The sequence below is a fragment of the Paramormyrops kingsleyae genome, chromosome 9 (genome assembly GCF_048594095.1).
Source record: "Paramormyrops kingsleyae isolate MSU_618 chromosome 9, PKINGS_0.4, whole genome shotgun sequence".
NCBI classification, from domain to species: Eukaryota; Metazoa; Chordata; class Actinopteri; order Osteoglossiformes; family Mormyridae; genus Paramormyrops; species Paramormyrops kingsleyae.
In genome coordinates, this window is record NC_132805.1 from 9,509,815 (window position 1) to 9,532,853 (window position 23,039).

The window sequence follows — 23,039 nt, forward strand, 5'->3', positions numbered from 1 at the left end:
GCCACAGCTATGAAGTGTGGCATTCTAGTGACGAGGTTCCATCAATCAAAAACCATCAAGCGTTTTCACAAAGTGGCCCCAATTGTCCTGCCTAAAAATAAAGCCAGCGGCTACCTTGCCTCGAGCACACATTTAATTTGTTTTGGTTTATTTTTACTGGATGTGTCAGTGTGTTTGCAACCTCTGGAGCATTATTGTTGCTTAAGATTTCTTGATAGGGTAGTTTTGTTGTTAGGGATGGTGCAGATTGTCAGGAAAGAGCTGTCCTGGGAGAGGGGAGGAGTCCCAGTTTGTTTGAGTAACCTGTTGCCAAAGCAAGTCAACTGAGTTCTTATCCTAAGAGTGCTGATGTCGCCCCAGGATAAGTAAGTGTTGAAACATCACCTTGACAAGGAAACACAAGAGACTGGGAGGCACTCGCCTGGCGTTCCAGCGTGAAGCGTACACCGGCACTGAACCGAAAGGGGGAGGGCCGGGTTTCAATGAAGCCAGGTTTTCACTGAGCTCATCCTGCTGAACGTCTCAGGCTGCTATCGACTCCACACTTCCTGCTTTGACTCGCTGAAAATGTCAAGTCTGACACATACAATGCCTTTGCTACCCTCTCTTCTCAACCAGTTTCTATTAGTAATGTTATTCAGGGTCAGTTTTTTTTCCCCCATGTAAATTCAGCCAATCCATGACTCTCATGTCAAAAACAAGACAAATAGACATGCTTTATTTGCCACTTGCATGAGTACATTGGAATGCTTATTTTGCTAATCCCATATTGTTTTCCATAGCTGGGGAAGCACAGTATAGGGTCAGCCAACATACAGCACCCCTGGAGCTGGGGGTTAAAGGCCTTGCTCAAGAGCTCACAGACATGTGACTGGTCTACCAAGGCCGGGGCATTAACTGGCTATTTCCTAATCACAAGCAAAGAGTCATAACCCACTGAGTCACACACCAACTGTCTCTTACAGCTCAATCTGTAAATATTCCTGGTGGACGGTTAGTTTACGGTTTGTTCTTCCTTGGCAATGGGAGGGGGAAGAATTTCCCTGCAGTTTCGGTTTTAGTAAACAGTGACTCTTTTCTCTGGAAAGAAACGCTAATCATTCCTGGCCATTCAGCTAGTTAGCTGTAGCCAGAAAGGAAGTTTTTATAATTTCCTCATTTGGGGGAAGAGTTATGCAAATCAGAATAAAAGCTCCATTCATAACCATTATAACTTTAATTATCACCTTAGGCATCTGTAGATCACCTACTGTTCAAGGAAATGTTTTTGCAGGTTGTAAAGAGAAAATGCCTGATGTGTGCCATGGCACAGATGTGTGTGGGAAGCGTGAGCGATTTCAGTACGATGTGAACGCGTGGGACAAAAGAACAGGTCATTGACAGGAAGAGCTATTCTCAAAATGACTCGAGGATTCATTTAGTGCAGATCCCTCACCCATTTAATCAACAGGGTTCTTCAGAGCACTGGCATATGGGTCATTAAATTAATTAATGGGTTACTTAATTACATTAGAATTCTGAAAAATATGTATAAATATATAGTTTGGGTCCCAGACCTCTCTATAACTAAAGCCAGATCCCTCATACTCTTACTGCACAAATCAGCAGTTTGGGTGGGAATTCCTTAGCGGCAGAATGTAACAAGATTATTTAATTTTTTTTTTCCCGGAGGTGAGCTGCAGAACATGTCAGGTCGCGCTGCGCATGCAAAGAGCCGCCAGCTGGCGGAACCTGCAGTCCAGTCATCCGTTTCCTGGAATATTCCGGATGACGTTGCGTTGCGACTGAAACCGTAGCATGCGCTCGTTACCGGGGATACCGAGCGACCTCAGTCAACCTGACTTCTGCAGATGCAGCCGTATACTGTACCTCGCTGTTAGTGAAAAAAACAAAGCCAAAGACTCAGTGCTTCAGTTAATAAAGTAAGACTTAAACGGGGGAAATGTGATGTTTAATGTTAATAAATCAAAGTACAAATTCTTTGCGCAAATGACTTTCATTAATAAATTCATGAATACATGCAGAACAATTGTGTCCCTGTCGGAGAAACAGATTTTCTGATATAGCACGACAGACGTGCCCAGGTAAACCCTCATATTATGCAAAGTCATGCAATAAAAAGGTGTCATGCAAAGCTTAGCGTTAGGGCCAGATCAAACCCTAACCAAACCTTTATGTTAAAAAAAAGCTTTATAAAAATCAAGCGTTGATTAACTGGGTAAGTGAGCATCAACAGTATTTCAACTCGCGTACAAGCTAAAACTAAATAGCTCATTTATAAAGGCCTCGTACAAACAAAAAAAGACCAGAAATATTCCTAGGCACATTTACATGAAGATTTTGGGATTTATAAAGAGAACCTTATCCTGAAAAAGATTCACTTATCCTGATAAAAATGTGATAAAAATAATCGTTGTAGGAGGTTTGGAGGTATATCCGCATACCTAATTTATTTCCAGTCATACGAACATTTCGGGATAATTAGAAAAACTCACTTGGTAAAATGCGGTTTAATAAACGTTTTATTATACAGTATCTGATATACAGCTAACATGCTAACATTCTGCATTTGCGTTGAGTGAATCAACATTGTTGATTGTTTTAAATGAATTACTTTATATATATACCAATATATTTACTGCAAAGAGTCTGAAGACAAATTCATACTTAGGCCTAAGTTAATTACGTTTTTTAAGCGGTGAATTCAGGTAAAGTGGGACATTTTTTTGCCATTTTCATTTCTAGTGCCCATTGAAACATTAACCTAATCTACTTATGATACCACATATGATACCTTTCTGCAATCCTTAAGATGTCTACTTATCACATCAAAATGAAATTTCTTGCTTATGGGGGCCGTGATACAGGTCTATACCAGGGATTACGGACCGGGCCAGTGGGGCCGCTGCCCAGGGGCCCTTGGGGTGCAGGGGGCCCGTGGGGCCCCTAGCCCAAAACAATTTGCAACGCTTATCAACAATGTATTTTCGTTTGTCTATTTTAGAGGGCCTACATTCTTTGATCCTCTGCCTACAAGGGCCCCTGACCCTATAGGGCCTCTGATGGAAACATGGAGGAAGGGCGTTTGGCTGCCAAGGGCCCTTGAATTGTCGTGGTTGTGGTGGTGGTGCTGGTGGTGGTGCTGCTGGTGGGGGGGGCCTCGCAAACGTTTTGCCCAGGGGTCCACACAACCCATAATCCGTCCCTGGTCTATACACTCCCTGCACCCATAAGGTAAAGTGGGACCTATTTCAGGTAATGTGGCACAGCTGGTTTGGTAATATGGGACAGGCATTTATTCAATACATCAATATTGAATATAGGTGGAATTCATCAATATTGAATATAGATGCAATACGTCAATATTGAATATAGATGCAATACATCAATATTGAACAATTTGCATAGGGTTTAATAAACAAAACAGCTCAAGGAACAGTTGAACATTGAACATTAATTGTTGATTATTTTTTTTTAATCAAAAATAGTAATTGAAAAAATCCATTAGATTTAATTTCATTTTGGATTTTGTTTTGTAGAAAATGCCTAAACCAATACATGTAAAGTTTATACTAACAGTAAAAACAGTACAGTTGCTTGTAATCATTTAGTCCTCCTGCCCCTTCACCTCTCTAACCTTCTTTTCTGCCTCTCTGCCTTGGTGCCATCATACACTAAAACAATTTAACAAATTCAAGTTGGCATTTTTTCCCATTTCATAAATAAATAAATGTATTTATATATTATATATTATGTATACTTACTGAATGTATTTAGGAGTTGGGATTCCACCCTGTCAAGTATGTACTTACTCTCTTCTTGGGAGAGCCTGTAAAATTGTCCCACATTACCTGAAACATACTGTCCCACTTTCCCTAATTAATTTGGTAAATTGAGACAACTGAAAAATAACTTCCGTCTCCCATGCTCGGTCTCCGTCGGCGTGCCTCACTCGTATAGTCAAAATCGAGTAGAAAAGCACCACAGGAATAAGGGCGTAGCAATGCGAGCGATGAATCCGTTTAACGACAATGCAATGTCCACATTTCTGCGAAATCGAAAAGGAGACAAAAGCAGCTGTCATTGGATAAGTTCCTTGTTGAAGTCTCACAAAAGAAAAAGATTCCAGTGAACCAACAGATAGCAGTGATTCTGTTAATTATAGTGAACGTCGTCCTTCAAAATAACTCTCCTCTTCTCCTCTCTCTCACACCATCCACAATTCTTTTCAAAGGTAAAGTGCAGGTTAATTTGTTTTATGTATTTTTACTTTATATTTTGTATTAATCATTTTTATATTAATATTTTTGAGTTGTGGAAAGAATCATCTGAGTTTACATTATTTCTAATGGGAAAATTCGCTTTGATATACGAGTGCTTTGGATTGCAAGCACATTTCCATATTATGCTCGCAAACCAAGGTCTCACTGTATTTAATTTACTGCAGTAGTATATCATAGACATAATTACATAAAAAGTTAGGTGCAACGCATTTTTTATAACAGATTTACAACCTTAATATCAATACAATCGAAAGCACATGTCATTCACCTTCAACTGTGACCTCAGACCAATAAAATCATGTTTTTCGGATCACGTGCTTTCTAAACCAACTCCCGATAACAACTATTATGGGACTTGTCTTGTTTGGATAGGATGCAATCCATGCCTCCTTGACATTTGGGATGTAGCAAGACCATTCTACTGTTCTTAGATATCACAACTGGTCTTCGGCAATGGAACATGATGAAAAACGGATACACGAGAACACAAGTACGGTCAAGTAGGCATATTGAGATTCACCCCAAAAGTGCAGTGGATGGAAAAATCCTAGGAGAATTGTTGTAGCAGACGAGGAGGTATCCACACATCTAATTATTACATTTTTACTTTCCATATAATTTAAACTGTCCAGATATTATACCGCAGTATGTGGTATTTTACTCTAGGGTGACCACTCATCCAGACAGTCCAGTTTTCTAGCCCTCTGTCTAGACTGCTGTTGGGTGTCTTCCTTTTCCCCTCCACCCTACCTGCCTTCCCATCAACAATTAGTGCCTCACTCGTACATAAAGACGTCGTACAAAAAACATGAAACACCCACACACACATACTACGGAAACCGAGAACGAACTGCAATATTTTTTTATGCTGTTATCTCTAGATAAGGAGATTATAATCTTGATAGACATTCTGTTTCCATAGCATGTGTGCGATATAACCCCTCCAACTTTTTGAACACAGGTGTCCTCCTTTTAAGAGTCATGCCATCGGACACCCTAGTTCTCCCACATGTAATAGATATGAAAAGGCTCATGTTTATGTCACAGGCAGCATCATCATGCCATATTTAGCTGAGAGGACATTACATGTGGCTGATTACAAAGGGAGCGAGTATTTAGAGTGTCAGGTCTGGTCCCTCTCTTGTCTCCGCTGTGCCAATCGTTTCCCTGTTTGACCAGTGGGTATCGCTTGTCATCCAATTCTTTTCTGTGTGTTCCCCTACGTCTAGTTCCCCTCAGTCCCTATTGTTTTCCCCTGCTTCCAGGGTCACTGTGTGGTTGATTTGGGTTATACGGGAGGTTGAGTTCTGTTCATTCCTAATTGTTGTGGGTTCTCGTGCTCCTGTATTGGTTCTTGTTTTTGTGCCGTTATCCTTAGTTATCCCTGCTTATACCTAGTTTTGTACTTTTGCCCTTTAATCATTGATCCTAGTGTCTCCTGGTATGTGTCCTGGGTGCTTGTTAATTATCCTCACCTAGTTCCTAGTATTTGGTTAATGACTATGGCCCACACTTGTCTCACGTCTAGCTTTGTTATCTGTATATATATGTGCCTGCCCTTACCCTATTCCTCTCTCACTCATCGTTGATGTGTTGTAAGCTTGCCATTAGTTATGCCTCCCTGCTGTGTTTAGACCCCTCATCATCACTTTTATTTCTTGTTCCTATGAGTTCAGTTTAAAATAAAAGTCCTCTTTGTTACTATGTCATGCTGTGGATCGTCCATCATGCTCCAGCTTGACATAGAGCTCACAATGATTATTTTCCAGTTTGATTTCTTGCTTATCAGCTGCTTTATACTGCCGAGAGCGATTCTGATGTAATTGTGTGAATTGGCCCTGGAACATACCAGTGCCAACTGGCTGAGAGTTCAGGGAAATCCCAGTCCATATTGGGTTCCATTATTCTTTGAGTTGTGGCTAGTATTGACTGATGGTCAAGACAGTATATTAAGTTTCCCTAGTGTGGATATATAGGCAAAATCACAGAGCAATTTGCAGCAATGTTCAGCTTTCCTAACACAACTGCTATTGACTGCACACATGTATATTGCAATAACAGCACCATCATAGAATGAAACTAATTTTGGGAACAGAAAGCAGTTCCATTTTACCAACATGAAACTCATCTGTGATGCCAAATGTTGTACATTGACCTGGATCCACACATATTTGTGTGTGTGTGTGTGTGTGTGTGGATTATGTTTATATTACATATTACATTGTGGGGTCCAAATGTCCCCCACAATGTGATTAAAAACCTGTTATTTTGATCATTTTTCAGGTGTCCACAAAGATCTGTGAATGCAGTCAAAAATTAAAAATTGTGTGTGCGTGTGTGTGTGTGTGTGTGTGCGTGTTAAGAGATATATGCCAAAATTGTTTGTATGGAGATGTTTTCCTTTGACTAAAATCTACATGTATTACTCTATGTATTACTCTATGTATTACTCACAGGAGACAGCAGTAACCAACCTACCCTCTGGCTATTAGCCCCATTTCGCTTCAACAGACTGGAAATCCGCCCATTTTTAAAACTTCTGTGCAGCTTATTCAGCCAACCACATTAAACTCTGCATTTCACACTCTGAGAAATATATTTTTTTGCCTATTGTCCGTTGACTCTAAAATGGCAAACATCGTAGGCTTGTATGCTCATCCATACACGTGGCTAATCTACTTATCACATAAAGTAAATACACGTGGCCAATCTAAGGTAATTTCTGGGAGGGAGGGAATTCCTGTTAGTCTCCTTAAAGGAAATGTGCATAGATTTAAAATTATCCTGTCCTTTAAAAAATGGCTGTGTGTTTTTAACTGCTTGGACGACCCTTCAGATCACATCCCAGCGCAAGGAACATTCAATGAAACACGAGGTAACATACTTTTGATGCAGCAATACAAAACCAAGAGATGTTCCAGAAAGCTAACATCCTCTAATATACATAGCAGTTGCAATTTGCAATCCAGAAATCCAGAATAATATATGCGCAATGTATTACAATCTGTACTCAGTGTGGGTTTTTTTTTTTTCCAAATATCGTATTTTTACTTTGTTACAGCTTCGAATCACTCTTAGCATTATTGAAAATCATTGTTTTAAAGAAAAATCCCCATCACTGAACAACTGCAAACTTCTCAGAATTCTTCTCTGACCTTTTTCCATCCTAAGAAAAACCATCTGCACCTAAGCATTATGATGTCCTCAACAGATAGGCTTGTCAACTAAGATTTCATCAGATAGCTCCTCTAAATCACCATTTATGATCAAAAGTTGAAAGGCAGCCCTTCCTACACGTGCTGTGTGGTATTCTTTCCCCCACAACACTGCTAAAACCTTAAAATCACAACAGCGCCCCATGCAGACTCACAGTGGTATCACAGCAATGCCACAAAACTATCAGGACAGATGAAACAAAACCAGAGATTTACAGAGAAATGCACAAAACAAATCACCATTTAGTGCTCAAAGATTCATGAACAGGTGAATAGTACAGGTCCAGAAAGTAAAAACCCACACTAACGTTTTATTTCAAACTATCATTTGCATATAAAGACTCACAGTCACAGTTCAGTCAACTGGTTGATTGAAACAAAATCTTGGGTCTGGATTTTTAATCTCTGGACCTCAAATTTTCACTTCTGCTGGTGCGGGTGAAAGGCACTGTGGCCAGGATTGCTGCGTGGGTGGGAGGGCAGGAAGGGGAGGGGAAACAGTTGTTTTCCATGGGCTGACTTGTGGCTCTGCTCCTCCAACTCAGTGAGTCTCACACTCCCCAAAGGTCATCTCTACCTTATCTCCACCATCATACACATGCTCAGTGTGGCTTCCCTTGGTAACCCTTGTCTTTTGCAGTTGATTTTATCTAAAACTGTGTCCAAGTTTGAGACTGACATGTAGCCCAGTTATGAAAACTAAAGCAAAACAACCTACATAGGTTTGTAAAACCAGTAGATACTCCTGGGAAATGGGCGACACCAGTTGGTGGGAAAAAGTGTTAACGCAACCCTTCCTTTGGCTAACCCCTTCACCTGACCCTGTACCCCTACGTAACGGTAACAAAGGCCACCGCCAATAGGGGGCGCCACTGCGAACAACCAAAGCTAGCATACTAGCAGGCCTCTTACCAGGGGAAGTGTGTGTGTAGCCAGGTGGCATGTGGGTAACTTCAAATAGCACTAAGCCCCACGGGCACTATCCTGCAGGCCTGACGATTTTCCCCCGGGACGGAGGCGGGACTTGCACCTGCTGCCCAAGTTCAGGTCTGGGGGGGGAAGGGGCACAGATGCCTGGCAGAGGGTGCGGCTCCTTCTGACCGATTCCACGCTGGATACAGGATGTCTTTAGCAGGGCTGCCAATTTAGCGAATAACTGCAGCACTGATAATGAAGAAGAGCTAACCAGACCCAATAAATAATGAAATTACTGAGAATTTACGTTCAACAACGTGCTTCCATGCTTCCAGAGAAGCCTGGATCCAGAATGTTTCATTGGCTAACTAGCCAAGCAAAATTCCAGAGAGCCCCAGCCCAGATATTTCACATTTCCCTCAAAAGGTGCAATAAAGAAACAAAATGGCGGTCACTTCGCAGTCACGGGTAAACTCACAGACAGCAAGCAGAAATCAGGATGGTTGGTGGCTGTGAGCTGTGCTCACTCAGTCCTGGTGCTCAGTGCATTTTCACTAATGCTTTGTGCTTTTTATCCAAAGCAAGCTCTTGAAATCACATTGAGGTCAAATATATTATGTGTTCAACTTTAATGACTCATACATGGGAAATTTACATTTGGCTCGCTGTGCACTGCAGCTGCTTGAAACGGATCACTGTTGGCTGACAGACCTGTGTGTCCTTGTGCTTGCCCACACTCCTGGGCATCTCTGCCACGACTGCACGTAATTACTGAAATGCATTTACTGAATGCAGCGCGAACCTGTGCAAGCAGCTGCAGGTCTGCCGAGGAGTTTTCCGAAAGGCCTAAAAGTCGCTAATTTATACAGAAGTTATTTTAAAGTATGCAATTTTCTTGCAAAAGCAGCCATAACAGAAATACAATAAAATATAATAAAAAGCTCATGGAGTAAAAACCCATCCATCCATCCATGCACCCATTCATCCACCCATCTTCCAACTGCTCATCCTGTACAGAGAGTCAGGGGGCAGGAGTCTATAAATCCCATCAAAACACAATTTGACAAATGCTTACAAATGTACATGAGAAGGCAGTAGAGCAGCAGGATTGATCAGAGTTAAGCAGATCAGCCATCTGATCAGCTCCAGGCCAACTAGAGTGCAATTATCTTAATTTATCGTAAAAACACATATTTTTTTTCTGTCCCTTATTACAAACCAGATTTGCCTCACTTTTAAGGAGGGTGAATGTAACACAAAAGAAGGACTCTTAAGAAGGACACCTAGCAGTGGACGTGTCAGGTCTACAAGACCATCCAGGAGAGCAGTGAGCACAGGTTGCTTCCTCTTCCCCGTGACATTGATAAAGACAATTTCTGAAACGTGCCGCCAGGGTTACCACTGAAGGTCACATGTGAATATTTAAATAATATATATTATCAGTAATTCAAACATCAATTCGTAACTAATGTCCCCACAACATCTATGTAGCACTTGCACTTGTTTTAATGATCATTATCCTGTTTCTGTGAAAAAGCTTGCTAATGAAAATGTCATCGGTACACACAGCAAAAGCAAAGGGAGAAGGATTATCAGCTGTATACGGAGACCTGTGAAGGTGGGGGCCAGTGCTGGGTGCATCCTCAGTGTGTATGCCGCACACTCGCTCCCTAACAGAGGAACACAGCATTGAAGAGCGGAACGCTTCAGACACATGAAGGAAAACTGGCCTTACCAGGCCGCTCTTTCTGTTCGATGAAGTGCATACAATAAACAATAATGAAATTGCTACTAAGCAGTCTTGCCCTCAACAACAACAACAAAACAAAACAAAAATGCCTCATGTATGTTTATTGCATGATGCATATGCCGTACTGGTTAATCCATAATCAGAATCTCTGTTCACTTACGTGTTTATCTGTGCATTACATTCTTGCTGCTGTATGCATCAGAAATTCCTCTTCATAATCATAACTTCTCATGGGCATAGAAATTACAGCTAAATCTTTACTAAACAAATGACTCACCAATGAAATCACTATTTTGTCCTGAATTTAGCAATGCCTGTGTTTGAGAAGTACAGCACATGTATTTAGTGTGAAAGTGTTTGAGAGAGCAAATATTCTCACAGATGGAAGCACATTGTTAATGAATTACCTTTAATTCTATCCACATTCACTATGTATACAATATACATTAGAATTCTTAAATGCGGGTGATATATTTTTACTATTACGTGTAACAGCGAACTTTGTACAGAGCCGGCACTTACTCGGCCACCTTGACACAAGTTTCTGAGCAAGCAACGTTCTTTGTCTCTGGTTGCATTTTCACTGGCCTTGTGGGATAGCCTAGTGATCATCGGTTGCTCACTTTGGAATTTCACAAAATGTAGTATGTCATCTGGGGACCAGTGGTCTACTGTCTCATCCAAACCGAAGATTCAGCCATACTGCTAACGTACAGGTACAATGAAATGTAGTTTAGCATCTAACCAGAAAGTTCAAATAGTAGAGTAAGGTGCAATAGACAGTATGGTGCAATAGACAGTAGGGTGCAATAGACAGTAAGGTGCAATAGACAGTATGGTGCAATAGACAGTAGGGTGCAATAGACAGTAAGGTGCAATAGACAGTATGGTGCAATAGACAGTAAGGTACAATAGACAGTAAGGTGCAATAAGGCAGCATACAGATGAGTATACAGTGTAGTGCCAGTGGAGTGTGCATGTCCCAGCATGCCACAAGTAATTGTAAATAGCCCCTTTCATGTATTCGCTGTCGGTAAGTTGTACTTCCCACTTCCCTATTGTCACGCATGTGTTTGCCTGTGTTTTGTGTGAACCCTGTACGATCCTTGCATGCCTACAGTGTCGTGTGAATTACTCACCGTGTGTGTACCTGACGGTCCAGCATCTGACCTTCATCTGTTTCCCTGCTGGGTTTGGTGCTTATTGGGTGTCTGATATAATCCTTATAAGGATTGTAATGAAAGAGCATGTTATTCCTGGCAAGTAAGTCTCTTCGTTCTTTGCTGCTTTTACGATGCCTAAGCCTGCCTAGTGCTACTATATATATATATGTAGTGTACAAGGGAGAGTATATAGATATTTGAGGTACATTATATATGAATAAATATAGATATATTATTTTATGTATAGAATAGATATATGTCTGTCCATCCATTTTCTGCCACTAGTCCAGGGTTGGGTCGTGGGGGCAGCAGTCTAATCAGAGATGCCCAGACCTCCCTCTCACCAGCCACCTCCTCTAGCTCCCCGGGGGAATCCCAAGGCGCTCCCAGGCCAGCTGAGATGTATAATCTCTCCAGCGTGTCCTGGGTCTGCCTCAGGGCCTCCTCCTGGTTAGACATGCCTGAGACATGGTGAGACATCTCCCAGCCCTGCGGCCCTGCGCTAGAAAAGGCCAACAGCGGAGCTCAGCTCACCATCATCAGTTTAGTTTCCGTCTGTCCAAGAATGCCAATGCCGCCCTCTACTGGCCGGATCACTACACATGTGTGGATGCATGTCTCAGGTTTCCTTAATTCTCCAGTAAAATGCAAATATGTGACATACGTGTGGTAACATGTTGGAATGCTAGAATGTTAGCTCCACGAGCATGTCCGAAGAAGCTGCAAGGGAAAGGACAAACCCCAGAAAATCATAACATGCAGGGACGTCAGAATGGCATGGATACCTTGCCCTCCCCCTCCCTAAAAAAATTGACATATTTTGTCAATGGGGGGCCAGAATTTCTAGGTACGCCCCTGGTAACATATGTTATATAACAGGTTTTCTTTATCTGCGATTTCAGTAACTCCGCTAAAGTTTCGCCTAATGCAAAGTCTCCTTATTCACACCAACAGCTCTAAGGGAGTATAGTTGAAAATGTGGAAGCCTTACAGAAAGTGACAGTTCACTAGGTCATTGTAGAGATGCATATCAGGTATAACAGGCATGCTGGGGGGAAACAAAACTGTCAACATATGCTAATATTGTAAATATAATCTGGATTTAAAAAATCACCTGAAAGATGTTCTGTTTGAGGTCTGAGAGTCTTCACAGTTTCAGATGGACCTCTTCGGAAAGCAGTGATGATCTGATAGGGGTAAACATACAGCAAGGAAAAAAAAACACTAAATGCTAAAAAAAAACATGCCATATCAATGCATTTGCATGTGCGTTTCACCTTCCAACTTCCCAACAGAAAACGGTCAGTCAAGTTCATTTCAGGACATTGTAGAATATTGCATACTAATATCCTAACAAAGAAACAGACGCAGTCATTTGCAGAGACAAAACAGTAAGATGATATCTAAATTCTCAACGCATATACGATGACGCAGGTCTTACTACAATATGAGCCCTCTTAATGCAATGCAACTTGAACAACATATAGCACATCTGTCCTGAGGGATAAGAATGACCAAATACAAATATGCAGGTAAGTCTACTAAATAAGTGTCATTCTAGAAGCTAAATTATGTAACTGCTCTGATTACGTCATACTAACCCAGAAAAACTTCTCACATCAACACCACTGCAGACCACAAACTTAATCTCGCCATATCTGTGCATTCTGGTTTTTTTACATCTTCCCCTCCTTCTTTTGTCAGATATTAAAATACGCACATATGCAATGACATTCATTACTAACCATCCAAGCATTTACCAGGCTCAACTCTACTTAGCGTCTGAGATCAGACAAGAGCAGGCCCATCCGCACCAGTATGGCCATAAGCCCCATGCAATGACACACTTCATAATATTTGATTTGCATTTACGTTAATGTCACACAGATATATCACAACACTTCAGAAAATTTAGCCACAGAAAGCTCTGCTGAAAGTGATACTTTTTCCGCCGAAGAAACAAATTTTAAGAATGCAATAATTTTTATTTATTATTTATCAATCTGGTTTCACTTTTTATATTTCCACAACAGAGTAGATTTGGGTATAGATGGTAGGGACATGTACTTACAAATATTGTGGGAGTACCGTGTGTGTTTAGGGGACTTCGGGATCGGGAATGATTTCGTCCCACCAGCATTAAAACCAAAGCTACACCCTTCAATTTCTACCTACCTTGTACCAACATAGCTCTAGTTTGGTAGAATGACAACTTACACTAGGCTTACTCTTTCATAATGTGAGACGTAAATATTTTTCGCCAGCTTCACAGACACATTCCTTACTTTCTAAGATAATTTGAGTGTACTGGCTGCAAATTGAGCACATTGGCATGTCATAAACCACATCCATAACTGACTACTACAGAGTCTTCCCAAAGACCTCAACAAGTATTCCTCAATTTGATATTCCAGGATTTCTGATAGGTCTATCTATGCATTGCCTTACATCGTTACATAAAATCATTTACCCAATTGTACAGTACATGTACACTTTGTATATTGGAATATCCTTACAGTATAACCATCTTGAATGATTGCTATACACATACATGACAATTTACAGATACCAACCCTAGCAGTTCACAATTTTTGGATTGTGGGATAAACCCAGAATACCCAGAAGAAACCACCATCAAAGGAGTATAAATATATAGCCTACAGGCCCTACAGTACAGCTCTGATTACATGAAATTAACAGTATACACTTTGCTAAATACACTATTGGATTCAGTACAGTGCCTTCTGGATGATGTTTTGTACATCGTAAGATACCATCTGTGTAGGTCAAGTTAGCTTAAATTCACAGGCACAAGTGTGCAAAAAATGCATTAACCTTAACCATCCTGTTGCTTACCTCTGCATGAAGTGGGTCAGGTGCTTTTCCAGAGGATCACCTTAACTTTAAGTTGCATCAAAAAGTATTCATGGCGTTCATATGAAACCATGGGGTTGCCATGTGAAAGCATAAATTTGCTCTAATCCTCTTAGCAAGACAGTGCGATTTGGCCACGCACAGATTTTTGGTCATTTCTAAACTACAATATCATATTTATTGTATCTATTATTTATCAATGTATTGTATTTGACATTGTTTCTGCTGGGTATACATATACAATCGATTCAGTTTAAGAATATAACATTAAAGATCTGTTGGAACTGCAGATGAAGATCTGCTGTCTATGTAATACTTAGTAAAAATATGCCACAATATGACTTAATTATATAATTCAATTAGAATAAAAGCATTCCTAAAAGGGGACTATAATCTCAGAATCAGAATACTTTTATTATCCCGAAGGAAACTGTTTGTTGTTACAAACTGCATAGTACACAGATACCCAAAACACAAAAACAGAAATATGCCACATACAATATGGTGGTAGGCCAATTCAATAAATTTAAATCCATTAAAAGGGAGATGCATTGTAGGCCTATAATAGCCTACATACTATAAGGTGATGCATTGTATAATATATACTAATGTGTCACATTAACGTTACATATCCAACTATTTAGTATCACAATCAGTATAAAACAGATAACCATGTATTAAAACATGAACGCTGAGTATTAACATTTCAAGGTATTGTAAAAACTATCACAGCGGAACGCTTTGATGTTCCTTGTTCCCCTTACGGAGTTAAATGTGAGGGACACGTCGTCTGTTTCCGGTTTCCTGTTGAACTATTGAGCGCGTCGTATTTGCGTCCATCGTTTACATGCTGACGCTCTTGTTACATAGAGTTCTTCGTTTTCAGTCCATTATACTGGATTAAATACAAATGGAGACTATTTCGGAGCAACAACGGCGTTACCATGAAGAGAGGGAAAGGTTGATGGATGCAAAAACTAAAGAAATGCTGCATAAGAAGACAACGGTGAGGCTATCTGCGCGTAATGCTACCCGGCTAACGTTATTTTAACCGTTCAGGAAGAAACACGGGCCAGTTCATTTCTGTGGAATAGAAGCACTGCAATTCCTATATGGATGTACATTGTGTGTTATTTAAAACAGTTACGGAATGTAGTCGAAAATGCTTCTTGTTTGATATCTCGTGTACGTTTCATCCGATTCATCGTTTTGGATGTCTTTCTGTTAAGAGTGACAAACTGTTGTTGTTTTCGTGTTGGCATTATTGTTATGAATTTAGCTGTGCTTCATGGGGACTTTGAAACTTAACATTTGTTTTTTTTTTTTTTTTTACTTCGAGTAGTCAAGAGATCAGATCAATTCAGAACACCGGACACGGGCTATGATGGACGTAAGTAGTAATTGACTTGCTTTGATATAAGAGCGCATTTATCCTTCATCATACGTAATTCCAGACTTAATTCTGAGACTTTCACTTTTCCAGAGATACATGGAAGTTAGTGCAAATTTAAGGGATTCCTATGAAGATAAAGATGGGTAAGTGATTACATATAAAACAGATAGATGATCTGTTTTAATTTTACTTTAGAGAATGCAGCATTCCCTATTTGAGCACCAGAGCTACAATATGACTTAACGTGGTGTGTGTTTGTCCCCTCAGCATGAGAAAGGAGGAGCTGAAGGCCATCTCAGGACCCAATGAATTTGCGGAATTCTACAACAGGCTCAAGCAGATAAAGGAGTTTCACCGGAAACATCCAAATGAGGTGACTCTTCATCATGGGCATCATTGGGTCCCAAAAGCCCCACTCACTTAATATGACCATTTTATTATGACAACGTTCATGTGTCCTAAAGATTTTTCCTCATTTAATAGTCGTTTGCTTACCTACTAAACTAAAATTAAAATTTGCTTTTGGGTCGATAAGCATATCCTTGTACATAACTTTAGTTGATTTTACCCCTAAGCATCAGGGCGCTCAAAAATTAAGTGCTGAGGTTGTTTTTTCCCATAGATTTGTGTGCCGATGTCTGTGGAGTTTGAGGAGCTGATCAAGGTTCGAGAGAATCCCAATGAAGAGGCACAGAGTAAGTCGCAGAACAGAACAAAACTTGACTACATCAAAATATGTACTGTGTTTATAAAATGTGTGTGAATAAAAGGGCTTCTCATGCTGGATTCACATGATACAATTAATTAAAAATGTTCAAAAGTGATCTTTAATCATGTGTGGTGTTTAGCTTTATGGTGACACATTTCCCATGCTGTTTTCACTTTGCAGATCTGGTTGAATTCACTGACGAGGAAGGTTATGGTCGCTACCTGGACCTCCATGATTGTTACCTGAAGTATATCAATCTGAAAGGCTCAGAGGTACACTGCTGCTCACACACAGCAGCCTGAGCACATCTCCTCTTAAAATGGTTATTTTTCAAATTTGTAACTAGAATTGTCCATTTCTTCCTTAGAAACTCGAGTACATCGCTTACCTGTCCACCTTCGATCAGCTGTTTGACATTTCGAAAGACAGGAAGAATGCAGAGTACAAAAAGTAAGTGGCTGTGTTTTGTTCTGGGAGGTGGTCTGTGAGGTAGTCTGTTCATTGTTTGCCTGTGCATCCAAGTGTATTCATGTCATATTTTAAATGGAGCCTTCCCTGAACTGCTACCAGTGGCTATACCATTTTTTCTGGTGTTTTGGCAGATGATTTGAGGTGATTCTTTACTGACAGATTTCTGCGGCAGCACAGTATAGTTTAGTTGGGGAGAACACCTCCGGACTGCATCCAAATGCCCTCAATATAGGCAGATTAGGCAACTGCCTGGGGCCCCTGATTTACCTGTTCTCTGGAGGAAGTGAATGATCATTGGTTGTCTCGATAGGGAGCTTCTGAGTTATTGCTACATGACATCACATCGGGGCATGAAATTTCCATGCGTAACATAGTGATATTTATAAAACGAGATGGAATTTCTCTAAGTAAACTGTACCCAAATACAACTAATTTACCAATAGAGATCATCAAGTAAGTGGTGTTGCCGCAAGTTGTCAACAGACAGAAAGCTGTGCTGACAAATGCAGTGTGATTATTGTGCACGCGCGATATATCATGCAGCCCTATTCATCACACTTTCGGACCTCATCGTCAAGGATTTTACCGAAACTTGGCATGCTGATTTGGTCACATGAATAAGTCATGAAACTGGGGGACTGTGACTTTGACCGCCTATATTTACCTTAATATAAGCTGCACAGAAATGGTCCTCATATTGTTTTAAAGCTATTGTCCAGCTCTATAGATTGAATAAATAATATGCCATCCCCATATGAATAATTACTGTGTAATAACTGATTAAAATATAAAAAATTCAATAACAAAAAAACTATATTTCAAAATTGATCATTTTTTTACTAAAGCTAGCTCATAATGTCATGGACATCTCCAGAAAACTCTTTGGTTTTTAAGGTGTTGCTGAGATATCTTGACTTGAAGGTAGCATCACATGGTTTCATATCACCAATGGACCTTTTTAATGGCAGCCAAACCGATTTGAGATAGTATAACAAGCACAGGTGTAAGTAATAACATTAATTAAGGTTACAAATATGCTACAATGAAATTTAAGGAAAGCTTCATTAATGCCATAGCAGACACATGTACTATTGAAAAGGCCCACTTGGCTAGTAAATGATATGTGATGATTTGACATGGAATCACCCTAATGTGAAAACAGAAGGGGAAACATGATCTGGGGGGGAAATGTGAGGAACCATCAGTCCTGATGTTCCCGGCAACTGGCTGTAAAAAGTCATGTGATTGATTGCAGGTACCTGGAGATGCTTCTGGAGTACCTGCAGGACTACACGGACCGGGTGAAGCCTCTTCTGGACCAAAACGAGCTGTACGGCAAAATCCTGGCCGAGTTCGAGAAGAAGTGGGAGAACGGGACTTTCCCCGGCTGGCCGGTACGCTGAGCGCCGCCTCTGCCTCGCAGGGACGGGTCACACTGTGCTCCGCGTGTGTCCGTAACCTCCACCTGCCCTGATACCTGAGTCCATAATCACTGCTTTTAACTGCCTCGGTGTGAGTGATTCCACTTTGTGTTCTTTGTTCAGAAAGAGACGAGCAGTGCTTTGACCCACGCCGGTGCTCACCTGGACCTGTCCGCCTTCTCCTCCTGGGAGGTGAGGAGCTCTCCTTCTGCGACTCCTCCAGCAGTTTTCCCGTGACCCTTGTCTGATTGGGGGGTGGTGTTCTTCCTGCAGGAGTTGGCGTCTCTGGGGTTGGACAGACTGAAGTCTGCCCTTATGGCCCTGGGGCTGAAGTGTGGTGGGTGAGTGGCAGCCTCTGTGACATGGCTTGTGGGAGGGGCTTTCAGCGGTCACCTGCTTTGGGGACAGTGACATTCTCTCTCCAATGGCTTTGTTTGCTTGCTTCCGTTATATGTATGCTGACTGTCAAAAAGAGAGCTCGGATTTCCCTTTGTCTGCTCTCTTGCCGATGTGTGCCGCAGTGCACAATTCATTATTCGTGTCACATTTATTCGTCATGCACTTTTGTCCAGAGCAATGTAAAGCAGAGCAAATAATCCACCCAACCATACAGCTGTAAAGGAGCCAGGCTCAGTACAGGTTCTGCTAGGATGAGCTTCCAGTAAGAGACCAGTAAGAAGCACAGCATTGTTTCTGGAAGAGGAGGCATAGAAACCTCACATCAGACAAGTGTAGAAACAAATATCCCCTAAGAGAGACTCAATGGCTAAGTGCACTATACAAACACGACATACAAATCGACAAGTTGACAGTGGACATTATTTCCTGTCTTCTAATACAGTTGGTTTTGAGGTACGTTTATGTAATTGCAGTGAATGTAAGTCATTTCTAGAACACTGCTTCTCAACTGGTGGGTCTCAATCCAAAAGTGGGTCACCAGCCCATTTTCTTTGGGTCGCAGGGTGTGTGATAAAAAAAAAAAAAAAACTCTTTTGGATTCTTTCTAATTCCTGACCTGCTTTGTAACAGTGCTATTGTTTTGCTTACTGAACTATTTATGTTTACTATTACTGCACATGTTTTTAGAAAGAAATTTGATTTTAAAATGTTCAACTTGGGTCGTGACTTGACAACTAAGGTAAAATGTGGGTCCTGAGCCTAAGCCAGTTGAGGCGTAGCCGCTGAGGACGTGGGCGAAGCCGCGATCGATTGAGGGCATCATCTCTTCCAGGACGCTGGAGGAAAGGGCACAGAGGCTCTTCAGCACCAAGGGCAAATCTCTGGAGTCACTGGATCCCTCGCTGTTTGCGAAGAACCCGAAATCCAAAGGACCAAAGAGGTAACGCTTCTCTGCGGGCAGTCAGGGGACTTCATGGTCGTGCTGGTTACAGCGCTTCTGCGAGACGCCGTTATGTCTCCTTGACCCTTTGCACGTCACTTGCATGCGAAGCCCTCCTGGTCTGACGTTTCCCTGCAAATGTATTTTCCAGAGACACGGAGCGCAACAAGGAAATTGGCTTCCTGGAGGCTCAGATCTACGAGTATGTGGAGATCCTGGGGGTACGTCTCACTGTCTGTGACAGACATACAACTTGAAGCACGCCGGGACTGCTGTCTAGTCTGTAACAAGGAGTACAGCTTTAAATTAGTTAAATGAATAGTGGTTGTGAATTGGCAGTATTGTTTATTGAACTGGTATTACTATGATTAATGTCCTACTAGAAGCATTTAGTTGATGTATTGAAATTTGCCTGAAAGAGCATGTAGAATAGCATGAACTGTGGGAGAACCTGAGCATTGCAGCACTGGTCTGAAAACGACACTATAGCAGTTTGTTGCCAAATCGATGGCTCAATGCTTCCCTCTGCTGGCGAGTGACGCTTGTTGCAACCATAGGAACAACGTCAGCTGACCCACGAGAATGTGCAGCGGAAGCAGGCGCGCACGGGCGAGGAGCGCGAGGAGGAAGAGGAGGAGCAGCTGAGCGAGAGCGAGAGCGAGGATGAGGACAATGAGATCATCTATAACCCCAAGAACCTGCCGCTGGGCTGGGATGGCAAGGTATTCAGCGCAGTAACTGGACACTGGGGCGTGTATTTCGCCTGTTTCCAAGTCTCATGATGTAAGACAAAAACAATAAATGCAATTGATCCAGGACTTTTATTCCCCTGACGTCTAATCCTTGCCTGTATTTTAGCCGATCCCCTACTGGCTGTACAAACTGCATGGACTGAATATAAACTACAACTGTGAGATTTGTGGAAACTACACATACAGAGGACCCAAGGCTTTCCAGCGCCACTTTGCGGTGAGTTCGTACCTGAGAGACTCTGGGGCTCCGTCCGCAAGAGCACGTTTGGTCACATATGTACAATGGATTTCTCTAAGTGGAATAGGGCTGCAAAAAACAATTATTTTGATAATCGCTTAATCACGTGATCAGGTAATTGACCAGTAATCAAAACCAAAGTTTAAAGAAAAGTGCAAATGCTTTATTTAAGAAAAGAACAAAAAAAACTAAAAACATTGAGGTATTTACATCAGTTGTGGTCGAAATTTTACACCGTGTGGAGAATCTCTAAAGTGACACGGTGGCATGGAAACAATGCAGTACTTCTGCTCTCTGCCCATCTGATGGAATTTCATGGCTGTATGCGTGCGCCAGTTGCAACCGTCTGCATTTACAGACAGGTGTGGTATGTAGACTAGAGTCCATGCACACACCAAAACACAGACTGTAACACCATGTGGGAAAGTGGAGTATGAACTAGGTTTGACACACTGAACGTCGCATTTTATGCAGCAAACCACGAAAATGCAAACAATAGTTTATCAGCTATTTTTATTGCATATTTATTATGGACGTTATCGATTTAGTTGTTGCAGCCCTGCTGTGGAATGTAATTGAACCGCTCTACATCCGTGTGTCTGTCATTGGATCTCCACGGATGCGTGAAGCTTGTTTTTTATTGTGAGGTGTCCGGGGGGGGGAGGGCCGATCCTTCGGGCTCATGCCGGGGAAGATGCTGAGTGGTTTCTGCATCTCGCCCAAACAGGAGTGGCGCCATGCGCACGGCATGCGATGCCTGGGAATCCCCAACACCGCCCACTTTGCCAACGTCACCCAGATCGAGGACGCAGTCTCCCGTGAGTAACCTCCTACGCGTCCACCACTCAGTGGAGTGCAAAGCCTTCAGTGTTTTAGGATACTCTGTCCCGGAGACCCAGGTCTCCTACTAAACCTTACAGATGGCTGTTGGAGGTGCGGTCTGATCTGTTTTCTCTTCCTCAGTGTGGGCTAAGCTGAAGTCCCAGAAGGCATCAGAAAGGTGGCAGCCTGACACAGAGGTGGGTGTTTGGTTGAGTCCTTTTTGGGGGGGGTTGGTATTGCGACATTGCAGTGGGCACGCATGCATTTAGTCATATCATGAAAGGATGTGAAGTAAGAGATTTTACAATACTGTAAATACTTCATTTAAAATTAGACTGACAAGGTGCAGTTTCTCAACTAAACATAACTAAAAAAAAATTGATCTCTGATATATGACTACAGTCTTCGGTTATGCTAAGTCGTGGCACTCCGCATGCACAGGGAGTTGGCCTCAGTAATGCATGGTTTCATAATGAAAATTGAGGAGCGCATTCTTACTCATCTGTACTATCTGTATTACGACTGAGACGTTAATTAGCAAAATTCGCTATTAGGAGCGGCAATCACAAAATTGAAATATATCACAATTATTTTTTTTCCCCTCTAATATTGTTCAGTCCTGAATAGATATCTGTTCATGTACTGAGGATGCGGTGAAATATGGGGGCATCCCCCCCTATTTCTAATGCCCCGCATGAGGGTATAACAGCAATAATACCTTCTGGGATGTAAACATGCAAGTTTCAGGTTCTTTTAGCGTCCCGTTGACTTTTGCCATTTTCTGTCAACTTTAAGTATAGTAGCTGTAGTTGCGCTGTGTGACCACAAGGTGACGCCAGTATTTCTCTGACCTGCAGGAGGAATATGAAGATTCCAGCGGGAACGTGGTCAACAAGAAAACCTATGAGGATCTGAAACGCCAGGGGCTGCTGTAAAGTGCGGCTGTCAGTCTCAGTCCTTATGATGGTGCGGGAAGTCCTTCATGCTGGTGTAGTCTGCGAATTTGTGTAACCTCTGAATTTTATGTAGTGTTTTTTTTTTTTTTATGACCATCCCTTTTTGTAATTTACCAACTCAGATATAATTGGATTACCATACTCAATAAAAAATTTGGCTTATTTGACCGACTTTTTGGCTAAGGTTTTTCTCTGAATTTTGTAATTTAAAGGTGGCCATTTCTCAAACTGGTTGGCATAAATAATATCCTCTTACTAGACAATACATCTGCGATGGGCTGCCCCCCCCCCCCCCCCCCCTCCGTCCTGGGTTGTTCCCTGTCTCGTGCCCGTAGCTTCCGGGATAAGCTCCGGACCCCCCGCGGCCCAGAAGGATAAGTGGTTTGGAAAATGGGTGGATGGGTGGATAGACAATACATATTAAATTGATTTTTTCCCCCCCAGATAATTCATGTTAACTGTAAGTCACCCATAGGAATGCAGTAGGTGCAGTGCTTCTTATAACGATGTGGTAGCTCCACTTTCTGTTTTTTCCCTGTCTGGGCTACACGACTTTCCTGCTCTTGGAACATTTAATACACCACAGTTTTAATGTATATGTACTGAACGCACCACAAGCCTGTGTTAATAGCGGTGATGTGGAGGCTGTATCATGGCTGCAGGAGCCAATGGGACTGAAAGCAAGTGTCCCAAGCAGGTCTCTCGGGGCTAAGATGGAGGCCAGCATGACCGAACTTC

At 41.8% G+C, this 23,039-nt stretch overlaps 1 protein-coding gene across 1 annotated transcript; it reads left to right on the forward strand.

The window, feature by feature from the left end:
- Positions 1–14,977: 14,977 nt before the first annotated feature.
- sf3a3 (splicing factor 3a, subunit 3) lies at positions 14,978–22,472 on the forward strand. The gene is made up of 17 exons (XM_023821183.2): positions 14,978–15,206; positions 15,543–15,590; positions 15,684–15,736; positions 15,861–15,966; positions 16,216–16,288; positions 16,483–16,574; positions 16,670–16,752; positions 18,029–18,167; positions 18,318–18,386; positions 18,468–18,535; positions 19,426–19,533; positions 19,685–19,754; positions 20,091–20,255; positions 20,392–20,502; positions 21,251–21,341; positions 21,487–21,542; positions 22,203–22,472. Exons 1-17 carry the CDS (start codon positions 15,111–15,113, stop codon positions 22,278–22,280), a joined length of 1,506 nt encoding a protein of 501 aa, XP_023676951.1. The 5' UTR covers positions 14,978–15,110; the 3' UTR covers positions 22,281–22,472.
- The last annotated feature ends 567 nt before the right edge of the window (positions 22,473–23,039 follow it).